Source organism: Lepeophtheirus salmonis, chromosome 12 (genome assembly GCF_016086655.4).
Source record: "Lepeophtheirus salmonis chromosome 12, UVic_Lsal_1.4, whole genome shotgun sequence".
NCBI classification, from domain to species: Eukaryota; Metazoa; Arthropoda; class Copepoda; order Siphonostomatoida; family Caligidae; genus Lepeophtheirus; species Lepeophtheirus salmonis.
Genome location: NC_052142.2, coordinates 7,444,391 through 7,463,598, shown reverse-complemented (window position 1 = coordinate 7,463,598; position 19,208 = coordinate 7,444,391). Strand labels below are relative to the sequence as shown.

Genomic DNA, 19,208 nt, shown 5'->3' with positions numbered 1-19,208 from the left:
ATACTTATGATAGAAGTATGATCTGTTTTTCGGTGTGAAGGGCTGGACTTTGATGGTATAGTCAATGTAAATCTAAGGGAAACCAATGATTTTCAATGTTTTATGTTTAAGAGACATATCTTTGGGGTCTAATTTGATAATGAAAGACTGCACAAAATGTTGAAAAAAAAAATATTTTTGCTTTCTTTAAGAGTTCCATATTACACCAAATTTTATTTATTTATTTTAGTTACTTCCTTCAACTTTAATTCAACCGTTCATAAAACATTGAAATCTTTGTTTTCCATAAGTTTTACAATGATTATTCTATCAAATTCAAGCTTCTAACCCCAAAAAACATATAATTTGATACAAAAGTCGTACTTTTATCATAAGTATGACCTCTAAAATATGTGCTTGACGTTTATTCAATGTGGAAGCGCCACCTAATTGCTATGATTTTATTAAAATTCAACTTGTTGGCCGATTTTGTAACAATTTTTTTGGAAAGATAAGTTTAACTGTATAATTTTTAAATATTTTTTCACATAATTCAACCATGAGTATATTGTTTTTGTTGAAATATAACGACGGAAATACACAATAATTACACTAAATTTGCACAGTTGAATTAAAGTTAAAGGAAGTAACTAACATAAACTATTTTTTTGAGTGGAATAGGGAAATTTGAATTCATTTATTCACTGATATCTGCAACTACCATTTGTGAAGCTACAAAACCTTATGACCACTAACTGTAGGGGCTTTTCTCAGTTTTATTGAAAAATTTAAATCAAGGAACCCAAGTGTTAAATAGTGGACCCCTTTTCTCCAATACCCTCTAAACATCCTCTATGTGGGTCAAATCTTCCAGCGATAACAGCCCATTTTACAACTGACAAATGTACATTGTGGTTTATATCCCAAGTACAATCAAGAGGTTCCTTTGACAGCTTCATGCCTATCATAATTGTGAAAATTGTGTTATTAGTCAACAAAGCAATGCGTTGGTCTTGTGTGTGGTGGCCGATGTGGGTGGTATGACTGAATGTCATTTTTACTACACACTTGATGTGCTTTTGCGTTATGGTATTCAATCAGTTCCACTTCTTTTGGATGCTCTAGTGGATATAATTGTTCATCAGATAAAAGTAAGGCCTTAGAGCACGTACTTTTTATTGCAAATGATCTTACCAAAAGAGAAGCACTATTGAAAAATATATCAGGGCGAATTTTATAGATTTCAAATAATGATAAAAACAATTTTACATGGGCAGTATCCATTATTTCCTATCATAAATCTGAAATTTGGGTTTTACTTAAAGTCTTTACATTTTGGAGGTAAAGAAAATTTTGTAATAATTCAATACACATGATACTATAATATTTTCAAATATAAGTATTTTTCATTTATATTTATTCATAAACTTGAAGGATGTGAGTATTTGAATCTGATGGTTATGATTTAATTTTTTCTAATTTCAACCAATTTTTATTCTCCCATTGGCATTATTTTATAACATGAATACACTATGACTAGAAAAATAGAAACAATTTACTTTATGGCATATTTTCAATTGAATTCAAATTGAATAAATACTTAATTACCATGAACTATCATATTATTACACCATTACCATCAAAAAAGTCATCATCTCTAACAAAATTTTCTTGTATAGGGTCTTGGAAATGGCCTACTATTATTGACAATTTATCATAGAATATCCTATCAGATTCAAAGATATGGAGTGACAGCAATCGTATTATGGAGATGTTTGAAGACTTGTCATCTCTACCCCAAATTATAGCAGTCAAAGGTAATTCAATCAAGCTGAAGTTATCTGGTTCAAAAATACCTCGACAACCTTGTTGTAACTTTAAGTGTATTTGATTAAGATTGTGTGTACTGATATACCAAAAACCACTACTAAACGTGTAAAATACATTTGAAGTTTCTTTGTATAAACTAACAGATAAGTCAGAAAATCAGCTGAATAAAACATTATTTTTGTATAGTGATTTTACGAAAAATCGATATTTTTGAGCTCAACACAGCAGGAATAAAGGAAGAGATCCAAAGTTAGAGGTTAACCCCCACAAAATAATAAAATAGATTATGAAGGGTGCTCGGCTCAGTGTCTGAACAATGCCGAGATCTGGAATAATGTCAATTTTGACCAATGGAAAGGAATGAAGAAATAGATTTTAAAATTCAAAGTAATTACACCAAGGTGTCCTTGCTGGAATTTCTGAAAACAATCCTTTTATGCCTAAAGCTGATAAAATTTGTTTTGGAACCAACGATATAAATGATGATAATTTCATGATACCCCTCTTTCTATTAAAAAAAATATAATTGAATGGTTAACTATTAACATTATCACCTATACAAATGTGGCAATTCTACCTAGCTAAGTACTAGGATTGAACCCGAATGACCTTAATTCCATATTATTAGATGCCCATATAGATCCTTATTTATTTCTCTTTTTTTTTCAGAAAGATATTATGGGCTGAAATACTTCCAAAATCAAATTTAAGAAAATTGTCAATTTATTATTTAACATTTTTTCAGTATGTCCTCTTAGTGCCTGACTTATAACTAACAGAGATTGCACAAAATTTGTATTTTCCTCCTTGTGATTACTATTCTCCTTTTTTATCTTGCCAGCTCTATTCACATTTTCATAGAAACCATGGGGTCTTATTTAGAATATTATTATGACTTACGTGGTTTCGATGGGGAAATAATTTGTAATGAGATTGACTTTATCCTTCTAATTTAATTAATTGTGGACTAATGGATAAGTCCCCCTCTCCCCCGTCCCCGTAGGTGAACCTTTTCCTACCCGCCTTCCTTCCCCTTTTCCCATAGACTCATTTTGATTTTTAGCTGCAGCAGACGCACCATAATTAAGGGTGATAATTTTGGTAAGAATAGAAAAGCGTGCGAGGAGAAGAGAAGAAATACTTATGGCATCATTGATAAAATAATATACATCTTCTTCTATCAATCTAGAACGTTATCATTCCTCCCTTTATTATTCAATAATAATATAATATGAGATGGTGATAGTCGATAGAGAACTGAATAAAATGCCTAAAATAACGTCGCCTTCTGTCTGGATTTCTGAAAATGGAGGCCCAGGAATTTGGAAAATACTTACCGGATGAGAAACAGATGGTTTGTCGGATTTGTCGATATATATGTGCCTTTAGTCCCCTGTCTAGAATTACACGCCACTCATTATCCTCATCTCATATCAAGAGCATGGATATTCATCTAAAAAATCAAGTTAATGATGAATACATCAAGTCAAACTTTAACTCTGATCTCACAAAGATGCTTATTGCATGTAATATAACCTTATCCATTGCTAATCATCTACGTTCAAAAAATTTATGGAGAAATACACGGGTAAACCTATCCCTTCCCGAGGAACCATCATTAAATTAATGGAGGATGTTGGTACTGATGTCATTTATAGAAATACATATAAAAATGTTTTGAGTCATCCACACCAAATGACGATCAAGTTATCAGTAAAAAGTATAAAATATTTACTAATTTCGAAATTGAACTCTGAATTTTGTACTATCTAACAGTAAGTATTCAATTTTTTTTTAAATCTAACCATAAAATATGATTCTATTTTAGCTAAACATATCAAGAATTATGATACACAACTCATTAAATAGCAAAAACAACTGCTTAAATGGTCACAACAACGGGGGTAGTAGCTTTGGATGGTTCACAACTAGTTTGTCTGAGACTAGTTTCCTCACTTAAAGACTTGGGTATGATCATTAGGTTTTCCAATATTACATAGTCAATAAATATTACTTTTTTATCACTTAAGGCTTAGCTATGGTTGATAGGCTCCAAGAAATGGTGTTCAGAAAACTCATAAAAAGCAAAAACAACTGCTTAAATGGTCACAACAACGGGGTAGTTACATTGGGTGTAGCATTATAATTAGCAATTGTGTATATCCTTCATGATAATAGTATGTTGTTATACAAGCATAAATAACGGGGAAAAAATCTTCTGATGCTCTTAATAAAGAGTAATATCGCCGGACATTACTACATAATTAGCTTTTGCTCTAAATCTTTATGATGGATTTATTTGTAACATTTTTTTTATTAGTATATTTATTTTCTAATTTTATGATTTCGACATTTACTTTATTATTAATAGTTAGTAAGATTTCCTCGGTAGAGATATATGTATCCTGTGCACAATTGTATATAGCAACTTCCGCATGAAGAAGAGGGGTGATTATATTTTTGATTAAACTCCACGTCTCGCTTGTGTTTTGCAACCTAAAGTTATGACGTATTTAACTGGATTCCAGTGTCAGAACAAGAAAATATTATTTGGATCAATCTATTATTTCAATATTCTGTATATATAATTCATTGTTATTAGTTATATGATTCCAATTGTTTAATTTAGTATATTTAACATAAATGTATGATGGTATATTTTTATTATGTAGATTATAATTAATTAAAGCCTTCTTTTTTAAGCTTGGAACTTCAAATATATTTCGAAATACTCTACTTTGTCGTTTCATTAGCTATTATTCTGAGAATAAGGTTCATAATGAATTACAATTTCATGGAGTGTGACTTTATAAAATCTACTGTAACGGATAAAAAACGTCGAAGTCAATTATACGTAGTATATCTTTTGTACCCTCAAAAATCATGATAAAGCAGGCAGATGATAATCACATAAGTATTTTAAACAATGATACCATATGTATTTTTCCCCTTTCTCCTTGCACGCGTTTTTCTCTACAATATTATCAACTTTAACCATAATAAAACAGAAGGCACTCAGTGACTGCGACCACAAGTTAACATGACATCATTGACTTGACATGTAAATAAATAATACAAAAACTGGAAGAAATGAATGCAAACAAAACCCATATAAAACACTGCTCTTGAATGCATTCATGTTCTCAAATACAAAAAATAAGTAATAATGAATATATATATATATATATATGAAACAGATTTATTGATTTTATATTTATTTACCTCTTTGCTCTTCCCACTATTCTTTTTTTTATTATGAATTTGGCGTTGTGATTTATTAAAGTTTCTAATTAATGGAGGATATAAGTAAGAATATCCTTTCATATTGCATGAACAACAAGTTGGAACTTTGAATATATCCATATGCAAGCCACGTTCTTTATTCCAAGATAAAAGACGATGATAATTATATACTTGTGAACACTCTGATTTAAAATGATGACTAACATAATTACAACTCGATAATGGCTCTCTAAAAATTATATTATAATAAAGAGTAATTACTGTATAAGAATCATGAATGTACTTACAAACATTTTTCCATTCTTAAAGTTTGTGTATACTCTTCAACATTTACAATGTCCTTCCATTCTCCTGATACACTTCTTCCTCTTTTAGGACGGGCATACTCCATTTCTTTTATATTTTAAAAATTGAATATAATTTTTATTTTTTTAAGTAAAGCCGGGTTTCTTCATCTGTCGAGGTTTTGTAAATATACGTGTATAAATTTTGGAAAACTCCTTTAGTTACTGATATGTTCCCAAAGTTTATTATTGTGACATTTTCTCTCTTCTAAGCAAGGTTTATTTTAAATCACAAAACCTCTTGATATGATTTTAATAAAATAATTATTGAGGTTTGAAGATTATAATATGGAAATTCCTTAAAAATACATAGTCTATTGGTTTTTTCCAAACTCATACACGTATATTTACAAAATCTTGATGGATGTGGTAACCTGCCTTTATTCATGTAATTAAAAGATAGAAGACTTTCATCTCAAACAGGCAAGAAATGTATTTATTAGGAGTAGTTTGCTGTAGGTGAATTCACTTAGTGCTTACACACTCATTTTCTAAGTATATATTTTTCTTTATTATTATACTTCACTTTATCTTAACTGCAATTGATTTTTCTATTTTTGATGATCTTTTGACAAAATATCTCATTTTTCTATAATTTCAAGATTGATTTCTTCTCTTTTAAGCAAAAAAAATATTAAATTAAATTAAAAAATATGGAAATTAGAAAAAAACATAGGATGTGTGGATTAAACCAAGTAGCGCTTCGAGCACCGTTAGCCAGAGGAAATAGTATAATCAATACTTTTTATAATATTTTTGCAAGATGTTGCTTTTCTATTACGTCACTCCTTTATTTATTGTACGTAGAACGTAGTATTAATAAGTTTGAATATGTCATAATAAGTAGATCATTTTTTCTTGTCTTCAATATTTTATATTCACATATTATTATAAAGCAAATTTGAAACAAATTACTCCAAAATAATGGGTCATTGTAGTGTCCGAGGATACAAAAATGGAAATTAGTCAAATTTCCAAAAGCTTCAAGGAAACTCCAAAAGAAGTCGCAAGAAGAAAAAATGGATATCATATCTTAAATATCTTCCTAATTGGAAACCTGCTGACCATTTTGTAAGTGAAAATCGTTTTGAATCATACTTCCCTTTCCATAATTGTTCAAGCAAAAAGTATATGACTAATATAGAAAATCAAAGTAGAAACAGTATAGTACTTGACTCATTCACGATAGAGCAGATAATGCTTCTCCAAAATGCATGAAATAATAGTAACTCTAGCGGACAAATGAAGTAAATTGGGAAAAATATATTTTTTTCCCCTGATAATGACGTTAGCCTTCGATGAGCTACTTGGTTTAATGCTTTAGTGTGGATAACATTGGAACAGTTTCGACACTTTATTTCTGGAATCAATATAATTCCCTCTCAAGTTCAAACCATATTATTATATAGTAATTAAATATAATTTGAATTACCGTTACGTTATATAATAAACATAGAAATAAAAAAATATAACTGATTACTTCATTAGATTGAAATTTAATTATGATTCATCGAAAGGAATAAGAGGAATATTTTCTTGGCTATTCATTTCATTCATCAAAGGACAACTATTTACATAGAGAGTACACACCTTTTTAGGAAATACATAAGTTGAAAGCATAAATAACGAGTTCACATCATTTTTGATGATGATTTTTGAATTAATATGAAATAGTAAATTCATGAATTTCTCCTCACACGTAATGATAGATGATTAACTCAAGGAGAGTTCCAAAGCGTATGAACTGATAATGATTTATTTACTATACTTGATAATTTTGTGTTAATTATTATTCTATGAAGCAGTGTATATTACAGTGGAATAAAAAACCTTTTACGTACAAAAAATTGAATTATTATGTGTATACCTGAATAATAGATAGTTTTAAAACATACTTAATTAATTTACACTGATTTATTATTCTACCATACTATTTTAATATATACACACATAAGGAGCTCAATAAATATTCACTACTTTGCTATTTGATTTCTCATATTAAGCTCTTTAGTTACAAATATGTAGTCAAAATTACCTTTATGTATTTTCTGTTGGATTGTTTAAGAAATTGAAGCTGTTGAATATTTAATATGAACTAAAGGTAAGTTATATTTATATTATAGTTTTTAATTTGTATTTATGAAAAGAAATATAAAGTAAACTTACAAAAAAACAAAAATAATACCCATGGCCATTATCAGATTAAATCAAAGAGTTTTTTTAGGATTGTTAATCTCAACCTATGTATTTCCTGAAAATGCATGCACTCTCTCTATTTATAGTACTCCCTTGATGGATGTAACAAAAAGCTAAGACTAAATTTTATTTATTCCCGGCAATATTTATGTTAACAGTTCATTAGTTGCTCAAGAAATCCAGAGTGTACTCCCGCTCAGTCACTAATTTTGTGAACGTACTCCCGCTCCTTTTTTAAAGAAATGAACGCGCTCCTTCTCCGATCAATTAAAATTAACAACCTATAGGTGTATTTGAATTTCCCAACTCCTTATCATTGCAATTCAATTCAACATATTGCAAGTTCAAGAGTGCCATATGATTCATGACAACCATACATTATTTGTAATAGCTTATAATATCCAATTGATTGATTTTAAAATAGTTGTGTCAAGAAATTTAAATTTGTCCTTTGGTGACCCTTGGGCACAAAAAGTTTGGGAACCAATCTCTTAGGGGACATGTATTTACGAGATTTTGTCACTATCCCCCAGTTAAGCCCAATAATTAGCTAGAGTATAAAAAAAGGTTTCTCAAGTTTTTGAACTTATGCTTGCGTGAGATTTTGAGATCTTGTGTCAATTTACTAGATAAAAATATAAAAAACTGTATTTCTGCTGGGAAAATTCGTTTACAAAAAATAAAGATTTTTGTATTTCTAGACAAAAAGGAGCTAATGGTGTATCTGAAGGAACCGATATCTGTATCTTATTAGAGTGGCCAGCTAAATGAGACCAAAACAACCAAAACAGCAGAGAATCACAGATAAAACATGGGAAAAAGATTCTTGCTTATCTTGAGACATAACTTGAATCGTATATTCTTAAAATCTTTAAAATTATACTTCATTGATATATCTTTTTTTTTTTATGTTATCTCATAAGAGGTAAAAACAGAAAAAGTTATTAAATGAGCAAAAAAATACAGCGATTTAATTACTTTTCTAAAACGATGAGTGCGTTCCAACTCTCGCTCGTTATTTAAAATAATGAGCATGCTGCCGCTCAAGAATTTTAAGTGCCACTCAGTTATGCTTTGCATGTTTATTATATGACATAACGGTAATTTAAATTGTATTTCACTGCCTTATAATGATATTACTCAAATTTGTGAGTAAATCACACTTATTTGAACAATTACCCGTTGAAACGGTTCCAATTAAATACAGACTTCCTTTTTTAGAATTTCCTTAGGGTTTTTAATATTATTATTGAAGTACATTTAGTGAGATGCTTCAGTCTGATAAATGAAAACATTTGATGTGAAACTTGTCTATGCAGTTTTGAGAATATATAATAATAAAAAAAATCAAATCCTCTATTTTATTTTTCTAATGTTCCTTTAATTGGTCAGATAGAGCTGCACTTATTAAATATAAGTCAACATTATAGGATTACATTCACGAATTGTATTTGAAGTCCACATAAATAAATTACATATACTTCTCTAGGAGTGACCTAGTATCGAAGCTACGCACTTTGAGTTCAATAAAAACATTTATCCCGAGTGCATTGTTTATTGAGCTATGCTACTAAATTAAAAAAATTATTTGATTTTACCTCCGCATTCATTTGATAAAGTTGCATCCATTACGTATAACTAGACATTTTATTACTATCATTAATCCATCTGACCTAGTAAATATCTTGAATTCAATTTACATATGGTATGTATATTAACTTTTCTAGGACCCACACACTAACTTAATAGAATTAATTTTTCTGGAGCTTGATGTCGACTATCCTTGAGATTGAGATCGGTTCAAGCCTTTTTTACCCATTCATTACTTTTATGTACAATGGAAAGATAATAAAAATTATTAACAGTCATCAAAACTTCAAAACAAATCCTCAAGTCAAGATATTGCGTGAGATTCATGTCTCCCAATAATAATTCAGGCGGTTTAAAAGGAATTTTAACAGAATTTGTTATATTTCTAGTAACACTTTGTTCGCATCTTTTAGCTATTTCTCTTTTTTGCTCAATATATAAACTTTCTATTGGGTTGTGTAATTCCTCACTGTCTCTAATCAAAGGTGTTGTTTCCACTACTTGATTTTTGGCCTCACTTTTCAATTCAAGTAGCACAATTAATATATGTAATAATGTTCTCCTTACCCCACATGTCATCCTTATCTCAATCTTCCTTCTCTTAAAGTTTTTTTACTAATCTTTATTCTCCCGAATATTCTAATACACTTTCTTTATATATCCGACTACACAACGTTGTTTATTAACTGTACGTCTTATTACAATATCTAATAGATTAATATATATTTATTTATATATGTATAAATACACTATACATGTTGAAACATTTCTACTATGAAATTCTAACCAACCTATATATCTTAATTAATACATATATTATACTAAATACATAACAACCATAAAAACTGAAATATTATTATATGACAATTGGAAACTAAAATTTTTGGGGTTAATTTGACGATTGCTAAGGCCTAAGATCATTCTTCATTAGTAAAGAACAGAAAAAGTGGACTCCTATGTTTTTCAAAAAGTTAAGAAATGGTAAACATAGAGGGAATAATAAGAAAATACTTATACTATTATCATTCATCTCAAAAGTTGCTCCATTTCGGAATTTCGTATTCCACGAAGGACGACAGGATCAAAATTCATTTCAGTAAAACTACTAAGCCTCATACGAGAGTAGATCCTACATATTTTTTGAAAGGAGATTTCAGGAGTAAAACAATGCATAACCATTCATGTAGAGTAGGAAAATTAAATATTTCCAAAACAAATTTATAATTACTTTATTTGAATTCATACACAGCACGGTATTATATAAATTATTATTATTTATTACAGGGTATGACGTCACGATAACACATTGAAATGGTGAACCAATTTAGGATAATGATTTCCATTTGCTAGTACACCACCATAAAAATGGGACCACTCAAAAAGTACAACATCGAACAAAAATCCTTACAGATACATATTTTTTTCAATACGACTTTTTCAAAATTAACATTGAACATGTTTCTATAATATAACTTTGATATTTCTTATGACAATAAATGATTAATAAATTATAAGAATATCAAGAAAAGTGTCTTTTTTCATCAATTACTGTCTAAAAAAGAAATTTCTTGAGTTCAAAACAAGATACAGAATCAATAAAAACACTTTGACAAAAGTTTTATTCATCGTACTTTTTATTTAGTGAATGGTTTAATGGCGAAAAATAACTCTGCACGATAATAGTCCCGAATTAATATAATCCCTTATATTTAAGAATTCAAAAGAGTAACATAAAAACTGAGGTCAAATTTGGATTATGTGTTCAAAGATGAATACCATTCTTTATTTTAGTTCATTTATTTAAAATTTGACCCTGCTATTCTTCCGTTGTATTATAAGTTATTTGTAATAAAAATAAGATTTGAAATATACCATATACATTTTTACAATGATATAATTAATACTTTTATAGTATATTAAGTTAATAATTATTGTTTTTATTATTTAATCGTGATACTATTTTTAAATATATAATATCATCTAAGATGTAGCTAAAATTTCACTTCTTATTCAAATAGTTATATTTTAACATTTAAAAAAATACAAAATGGAGCGACGTAGCTCAGTAGACAAGGGGTACAGGAAAGATAATATCTTGAACTCAATGTGCATAGGCTTGATTCACGGTTGCTCCTAAAGAAGGAAATATACTTTAATAGGGATGGGTACAACGTAGAGAAGATAACAGTTTTAAGATTGGAGAAGTCTAACAGTTGGTGTTATTGTTATTTTTTTTTCTTTCTTTATTATTTAATATATCGTCCTAGTGTCAAAATCTATAACTTAAAGAAAGATTCTACCTTACCCTTACTGTATTTTTAAAAATATAATAACATTTTCTCCCCCCAAAAAAAAAACAACAACTTTATAACAGGTAGCTGATGTCTCACTCCCGACTTCTCCTTACACTCTCCAAAATACCCACTCCTATTCATTATGGTATGGACTTCCAGGATAATTTCTAAGTCAGATGGCGTAATTATAATATTTACTTATACTTATTCAGTGCAACTTTATGAGACCAATTAAAGAGACATTAGAAATAAATTAAAAAGAGATGCATATAAAATCATTCAAACAATTTATTAAAAAAATATTTTTATACCTGAAGGACAAATAAAGATTCCATGAGACTGTATACTATCATTATGTCTAAAATTATCCCTTCGAGTATTGAAGTATTTTTTGGAAAAAGTATAATTTCTTATTGTTGAATCCATTTCTCTTTTAAAGTTAGTTCTGGCTGCTTTGTATTTTTCTGGAATATGCTCAGTTGTAAAACCACTAGACTTATTAAGAAGATGATGAATAATTTCACGAGGATAATATTGTACTTCTAGACAAATATTTTCCGTAAAAAAATCACAATCTAGTTGTTTTTCGAATGTGTTAAATAGAATCTGATTTTTATTTCTAAAATTATTTACTTTAGGTTTGCCCAACTGTAATGATTCCTAACAAATTTTTCATTCAATATTACGTAATTATTAGTTTGGTAATTAATAGTATAAAATTTAACTCACATCATTGTATATATTTTCAGTTATATTGCGTCTTTTTCCAAATAAATCATCTTCAATTATTATGATGTCAGATTGTTTATAATTTAGAAACTTATCTAAAAATAGAAAATTAACATTATTTCAAACATTAGAATTCATATAGACATAGTTTTTTTAAATATTTACCTGGCTTATAAATGGACCCGCCTGAAAAAAGCTTGGAAGTCACATGTGCTGTTGATGTAAAGAACTGTATTTAAATAGAAAAAAAATGTGAGCAAATCACAAAGTATATGTTGTTCAGGCATAATAAATTAAAAGGCTCAATTTCATATAAAATATAAAACCATACAAAATTAATTAATAACCATATGTAGATATTATGAAATCAGTATAGCAAAATCGTACAACTTTAGACCAACTTTAATCATTCCTTAATTTATTGCAAGGTATTTCGAATTAAATATTTTTAGATAAGAGGTTATTTGATTTTAAACAAGATAAATAAGTATGTACATACAAGTGCTGAAAAGTGGCATTAAAATAAATAAGTGGCTATAATTAGGCGCATTAGAGCCGATTAAATCAAAAAAACATTTTATCTTATAATTTTAAATGAAGGCTGTGGGCTTTGGGTAACCCTACATAATATTAAAATAATTGATGTGTGTGTCTGATTTATGTTCGTCCCTTTTGGATAAACAATGATAAAAACTTCAAAAACGGAGACAGATATAGACTTTAGACATAAAATTATTAACAGCTCAAACACTTAAGTACATTCAAATTCAACCAACTAATGTTCAGAATACTGGCTGGGGAAAGACACAAAAAATAGACAACTGACCATGATATAGTATTTTTTTTTCTTAGTGAGGTATCACCGTGAGTTCTATTGACTTTGTAATTAATATCCTCGTTAATATTGTATTTTGCTATATAAATGACCTATTAGAATTATTAGAGTTTGTATCATAGGTGAAACAGTTCGATTTCTATCAGTTCTATGTTCTACATTAATTTTAATTCAATTATTCAAATTGACAATCATATTTTTGGAAATCTATAAGAAGAAATTAATACCTTTTGATCATCAAATTCAATAAAATTAAGCTTATCTCGAGTTCTACGACGAAAAATCATTGTATTTCGATTGTAACTTCCGCCATTATTAATAAATCTCATATATTTGAATTGTGGACTTATTGAAAAAGAACCTGACTTCTTTGCATGTTTATAAATATAATTATTCATTTGATATTATCATATTTAAGTCAAACTTAGTTTTGTTTGTTATTTATTTTTTTAAAGCTATACTTAAATTTAAAATTAGTTGGTGCAACCGGATTTAAATCTTTCAGTACCAAATCTGCACTAAATAGTATTAAAAGTATTATGAAAAGTTATTTAACAGAGATGGAAGCATATCCATCAAACCACAAAATTATTTTTAAAAAAGGGCCTACAATCTACCATTCTCCGTAGATTTTCCGTAGACCAATATATTGCAAAGATGGTTAATATTTACTTTATGAATTTTTTTCATATGATAATTGAAACATTTTAGTATGTAATCAAATTGGAAAAATAAATTATGAATGATCCTCGAACTGTGTTCGCATATCCTAGAGCAGTCTTAGATTATGACATAAGATACTTTTTGCACTTCCCTTGACTTCGAGACATATTTTAATACCAAATATGTTCACACTTCCAGGAATTTTTACCTAGGTTAAGAATTAAGCTTTGCTTAAAAGTTTACGTTTCCTTACTAAGTTCTATAGGTAACCAAAGCTTTATTTTGACTATATTTCTCAAGCTTAAGGAGTTTGAGAGACATTATTCATTCATTATATTGTATTAATTAAGTTATGGAGGCTGGGTAGAATCTCATATGGGAAGTGTTCTGACATCTGTAGTGTTTATATATATGAGGGTATTATACATAATAAGAAACACACATTTCATACTCAAGTATATTAAAGTAAGCTTATAATAATATATTTCGATATATTTAAGTCAATAATGCTTGAGTCTAAGATCTATAACGTGAGATTTGAAATGTACAAATAGATACGGAATATTTTAGAAAAAAAAATTATTATCCGCTTCTAAGATAGTGCTTATATGAGGTAAAAAAGAACAACTATTTATACATTGCACACAGTCGATAAACTAAATATTGACATTATTTGAAACTATCTTCCTTTTTTTGGTTATAAAAGGCAATTTTTCATGTTTATTTTTTTCAAACCATTGTATATTGATATAACTGATGAAAGTACTGGTACCAACTGTTCTTTTTCTTCCTTTTTTAACCTCAGCACGAACTTAATATTTCCAAAAACCCTACTTGTATATTCTCTCATCTGACTTAAAGATTAATGAGAACACTTTGGGAAAATAAAAACATTGTTCGTATTGACAACAACTAAAAATTTCACAAAAAACTTACAACTCTATCCTAGGGTAAAATATGACTTTGGAGAACAATAAATAAGGGGCAAAAAAAATGAACAGCTTTCAAATAATTTTTTCCATTAATTGTTCAATATTTTTCCGTTCATCCGCAAAAAAAATAAAACTAATGTATCAACATCGTTATTTTCCACCATAAAATTTTTTATAGTTGACATATTAATTAAAAATTATTTACTCCTCCGTGATAATTTATAGTCGAAATGGGTATTAAAAAATATTTTTGATACAATGTATATACTGTTTTGTAAGAATATTTATGAACCAACATTAAATTTATATAATACTATTAGCTATTTTCAAACGAAAAATGTTGTCAATACATATATAATTATTAAAAAAATGAGGAATAATACCCTCTAATTCCTTCAGTGGGGTTTGCAATGGAGAAGAAGTGTAATTCATGGAAAATATGAAATATTTTATCAACATTGTAATACATATTATGTCGAAAAAAAATAATAATAATGTATTACCATAATTGAATAAAATATGCATTTTTATGAAAAAATTATCACTTAAAAAATATATTAAAGAATAAAATTAGTATTTTCAAAGTGTTACTACTGATATATCATTGATTTGCAGTTGTTGTTTTTTTAAATTTAGGAATTAGTATTTCTTTTTAGTTTTAATTACTATATATTGTATAAACAAATTAATATATTCCGTGAATATGATGAATTATATTACATCTTAAATATTTTTGAATCAAAGGAAAGATATATATTTCAATACTAAAAACATATTTTGTAAATGTTTATATATCATCATCCCACATAAAATATAAGGTATTGAATTTATTAAGCAAAAAAAAAAAAATACAATACAATACAATACCTACTTTTCTTATTAGTTGGAAAGTCAATATAATTATTAATAACTTACCCTATTGCTTTCAATACTCAAGAAAATAAACATTATCAATGATAGGAATAACATTATTGCTTCTTTAAATTAAATATTATTCCGTATTCCTCTCTTCACTTTCACAATTAAATATAAAAAATGAAATTAATGTGGTCGGTATAAGCGTAAACGTAGAAAGTAACATTATAACGGGTTCATTATAGCAATAGAGTCGTTTTTATTTGTGTTTAAATTTGTAATTGAGAAATGAAGGAAAAATTAAGTTCATAGTAGGACTCGACCTATGAATCGGTGTGTCAATTTAATCGGCTGATTTTTAGCTTTTTCATAATAATCGGTAATCGGCAAACTACTGCGAACTTATTTTGAAATACATATATAAAATTCAGATAATAAGAGAAGTGTATATTTATAATACTGGGGACAAAAATTTTTACCAATTAATTTAAGCCAAGGATGGAATTTATCAATAGGACCAAATCCAAAACCGATCACAGTTTTTCTTTAATTTCTATGGTCTCTGATATATCAGGGTTTATTGTAATTTGGTATTATTATATCTCAGTGTCCTTTTCTACCATTAGTTTAATCGCCAAATTAAAAGTACGATTAATAAAACTTATGTAAAAGTGTTTTTATTTATTACACAATTTAGAAAAATAAATTCCAGCATATATAAGATAAACGATTTATTAAGTTCCTACAAAATAATCAGTCAAAAATCAAGTAAAATGAAGATCATATATAGAGAATAATATTTTTTTCAATTGCTTTATATTATGGCAATAGTGTATGAGCAAACTAAAAATATATATTTATTATCCTCAAGGTGATGTGACAGCCTCTACCTTGTCATTGAAAAATGTTCCAGAATTTTGGCTGCGCTCTCTATTTGAGAAGCATTTAGGGAGGTGTATTATTTTGCCTTAAGTTGTTGCCACTCACAGTCGCTTTGTTTACAAATGAATATAAGTAAGCAACGCTCTTGCCCAGTACTAATGAATAAATCTTATATTACAGCTTTAAAAGAATTGCTGTCAGGACAGGTAAATTTTGATTGATTTTTTCCGCTTAAACTTTAATTTTCTTATGGAACATTTAATAAATATACAATGTAGTTACATATTATGTTCCAAAATTACATATTATTAATATTTGAGTCGATTATTCCACTAATTTTTATGAGAAATTAACATTTCAGATACAAAAGAGTAACCCCAATTTAAATATGCTTCATTTACAATGTTTTTCATTAGTATTTCTTAGAGATTAATATTGTCCAGTTGACTTGTTACATTTAATTTCGGAACTTTTTTGCGCAACCTATCTTATTGCTTATTTAGCAAATATTCCATAAGAAAATTAAATATTAAGCTGAAAAAATCAACCAAAATCAAACTTTTTTATGACCGTAAATAAGTGGTGGTCAACTGGAAATTACATTTGAGAGTACAAATCAAGTTATTGATAAATTGCTCTTTTAATTATTTACTTTAAATTTCAATGACCAAATAGTTTTTAGACATATTTGGTCCATAATTGGATTTAAGTTCAAATTTGTGGGATTGAATGAGATATTCAAGAATATTGCCAATAATTTAGAGCCTTAATGTGAATATTATTAGGCCTGGAATGACCTTATAAAACGAGTCGATAAGGGATAACTTTACTCAACGAGCAACAATACCATCTGTATTTCTTTCAGTACTTTTTATTATTATGTCATACACTATTTGACGTTATTACTTTTAAGTTTCAAAGCGTTATTAATTATGTACAACGAAATTACTTTCACCTCCTCTGTCGATATTAAAATATAATGTTAGCTATAATTTAGAGCCTTCAATTAATTAATGTGACTCTAATTGGCACATTAAGACCTTTTAAATATAATTGTTCATATTCATAGCCACAGATATTAAAACGTAGTTGTCATAAAAATAAAACTAGTTGCCCCGATATAGCTTTATTCAGAGAGTATTATACGATTAGACGCCATTATTATTATGTTTTCCTGGTCACTAAGATAACCTATTTATAATTTAAAAAGGAAGTAAACTTAATAAGGTAATGGTTATGTAAGGAGTATAAATTATTAATATATTTATTTATATTAATTATCTTTACTATTAAATAAACAATACTGGAGCAACTATCGCGTAAGACTCTCAATGTAACAATGATTTATTAAAGTATATATTTCACTTCTCCTCGTTTCAAGAGCTTCACAATTCGATGCTTCGTTTGATACCTTTTCAAGATTTTGAATACGCCGTTTCGATAATAATCTTCGGTTTCTCAAGTATGTTCCTCCATTCGTTCCTTGGATGATGTAGGATCTACTATTCTCCCTAACTGATTCAATGAAACCAGTTGTATCCGATTCTCTTGTAATTGAATTTTGAATTGCAGCATATTCACTCATTTTAAATTGAGGAAGGAGTATTGATCTTCCAGCTCTCTTGTCATTAGATTCCCATTGAACACTTGTCTGGTCTAAATCCGATTTAAGCCAAGTTTGCCATGTTCTGTTCAATAAATTATTGCAAAAGAGAATCCAACTTCATAATGCCATTCTCGTAAAAGCCCTTGTCCCTATTGGAAGAACACTTAGACAACCCATTTTCTACGGCGTCTATTGAGGCCAAATTTGTGTCCCCAAGACATAGACAGAAAAAAGTAGTAGTCACTACCTGCAATGTCTGGACTATAAGGTGGATGCATAAGAACTTCCAATTCGAGCCCCAGAGCCTATAGTGTGTCATCAAAGATGTGTGCTGCCTGGCAAATAATGTATTGTTGTCTCTTATTCGACAATTCTGGCCGCATTTATTCGATCCCCAGCTGCAAACGGTTGAGTTGTTCATAGTAGAGGGTAGAATTGAACATAAAAAAATTACTCGAAGCATTTTTGCGCAACACGAACTGAAAGAATATCAACCCCGTATACATTACAAATTTCCTTTTTTACGTGTTCTTTCCTTTCAGGTAGTAAAAATATAAAATATGGCAAATTTCTTCCTTTAGGACATACATACTAGACATACGATAAATCATAAATGAATTGGCCAAGCGAAATACTGTCAAAAAAGCGTTGGTAGTATACATTCACACCTTTACAACATTTTGTAGTATGATTCCATGTGATTAATAATTAACAAGATATACTTAGTAAAAAAAAAGGCTGAAAAATGAAATTTATTTTTCTAAAATCTAGGATTAGACACATCAAATATAAGTACCATTCCTGTGCCATAATTATTACTTTTAAAAACACAAAAATAAAATAATCGAACATGTAAATTGAAGTAGCTAGCAGTAAGAGCTACCTCTTAAGAATTTCTTATTGCGTATGAGTTCTCTTCCATCTTTACTCAAAAATTAGGAATTCCCAAGCTCATTTACAATTTTTTCTCGGAAGTCCCATATCTTTGTCTCGAGTTTCTACTGAGAACCTCTTCGGCTTTGGTAAGTATAGATTCATCTCTACATTTATCTTATCATTTGCATTTTATTTTCCTTAATATAACGAAATCGCCTATCAACGTACTCCATATTGTGACACGAAAATATGCACAGCAGTTGCTAGATTGTACGTCCGTATATCGTGCCCAAATTTCAATTGTGTTGGAATCAGTTTGTGCACACAACAATCGTAACACCAATCTAGAAATTA

The 19,208-nt window shown here is 28.5% G+C and overlaps 1 protein-coding gene and 1 long non-coding RNA gene across 20 annotated transcripts in view; one reads left to right on the top strand and one right to left on the bottom strand.

Moving 5' to 3' along the window:
• Positions 1-15,699, bottom strand: part of LOC121126659 (neurotrophin 1-like) — a 58,053-nt gene extending 42,354 nt beyond the window's left edge. For 6 of the 18 annotated variants that reach the window (XR_011782768.1, XR_011782770.1, XR_011782771.1 and 3 more), the window contains exons 1-6: positions 15,551-15,699; positions 12,371-12,434; positions 12,206-12,300; positions 11,788-12,136; positions 5,340-5,445; positions 5,032-5,281 (exon numbers count right to left, since the gene is read on the bottom strand). Coding sequence is in view for 4 of the 18 variants with exons in the window: in XM_071892195.1 (XP_071748296.1) it covers positions 4,174-4,305; positions 5,032-5,281; positions 5,340-5,445; positions 11,788-12,136; positions 12,206-12,300; positions 12,371-12,434; positions 15,551-15,604 (1,050 nt within the window). In the remaining 14 variants the exon portion in view is untranslated. Of the gene's footprint in view, positions 1-210; positions 4,327-4,366; positions 4,863-5,031; positions 5,282-5,339; positions 5,446-11,787; positions 12,137-12,205; positions 12,301-12,370; positions 12,435-15,550 lie in introns of those variants that run through there. The other 12 variants (XR_011782780.1, XR_011782775.1, XR_011782777.1 and 9 more) reach the window with 9 other exon arrangements.
• Positions 5,444-10,699, top strand: LOC121126658 (uncharacterized). Of its 2 annotated transcripts, XR_005867059.2 has the most exons (3): positions 5,877-5,891; positions 6,020-6,467; positions 10,467-10,699. It is a non-coding gene; the product is annotated as an uncharacterized lncRNA (long non-coding RNA). The 2 variants fall into 2 exon arrangements; XR_011782782.1 differs by having other exon boundaries at positions 5,444-6,467.
• Positions 15,700-19,208: the final 3,509 nt, after the last annotated feature.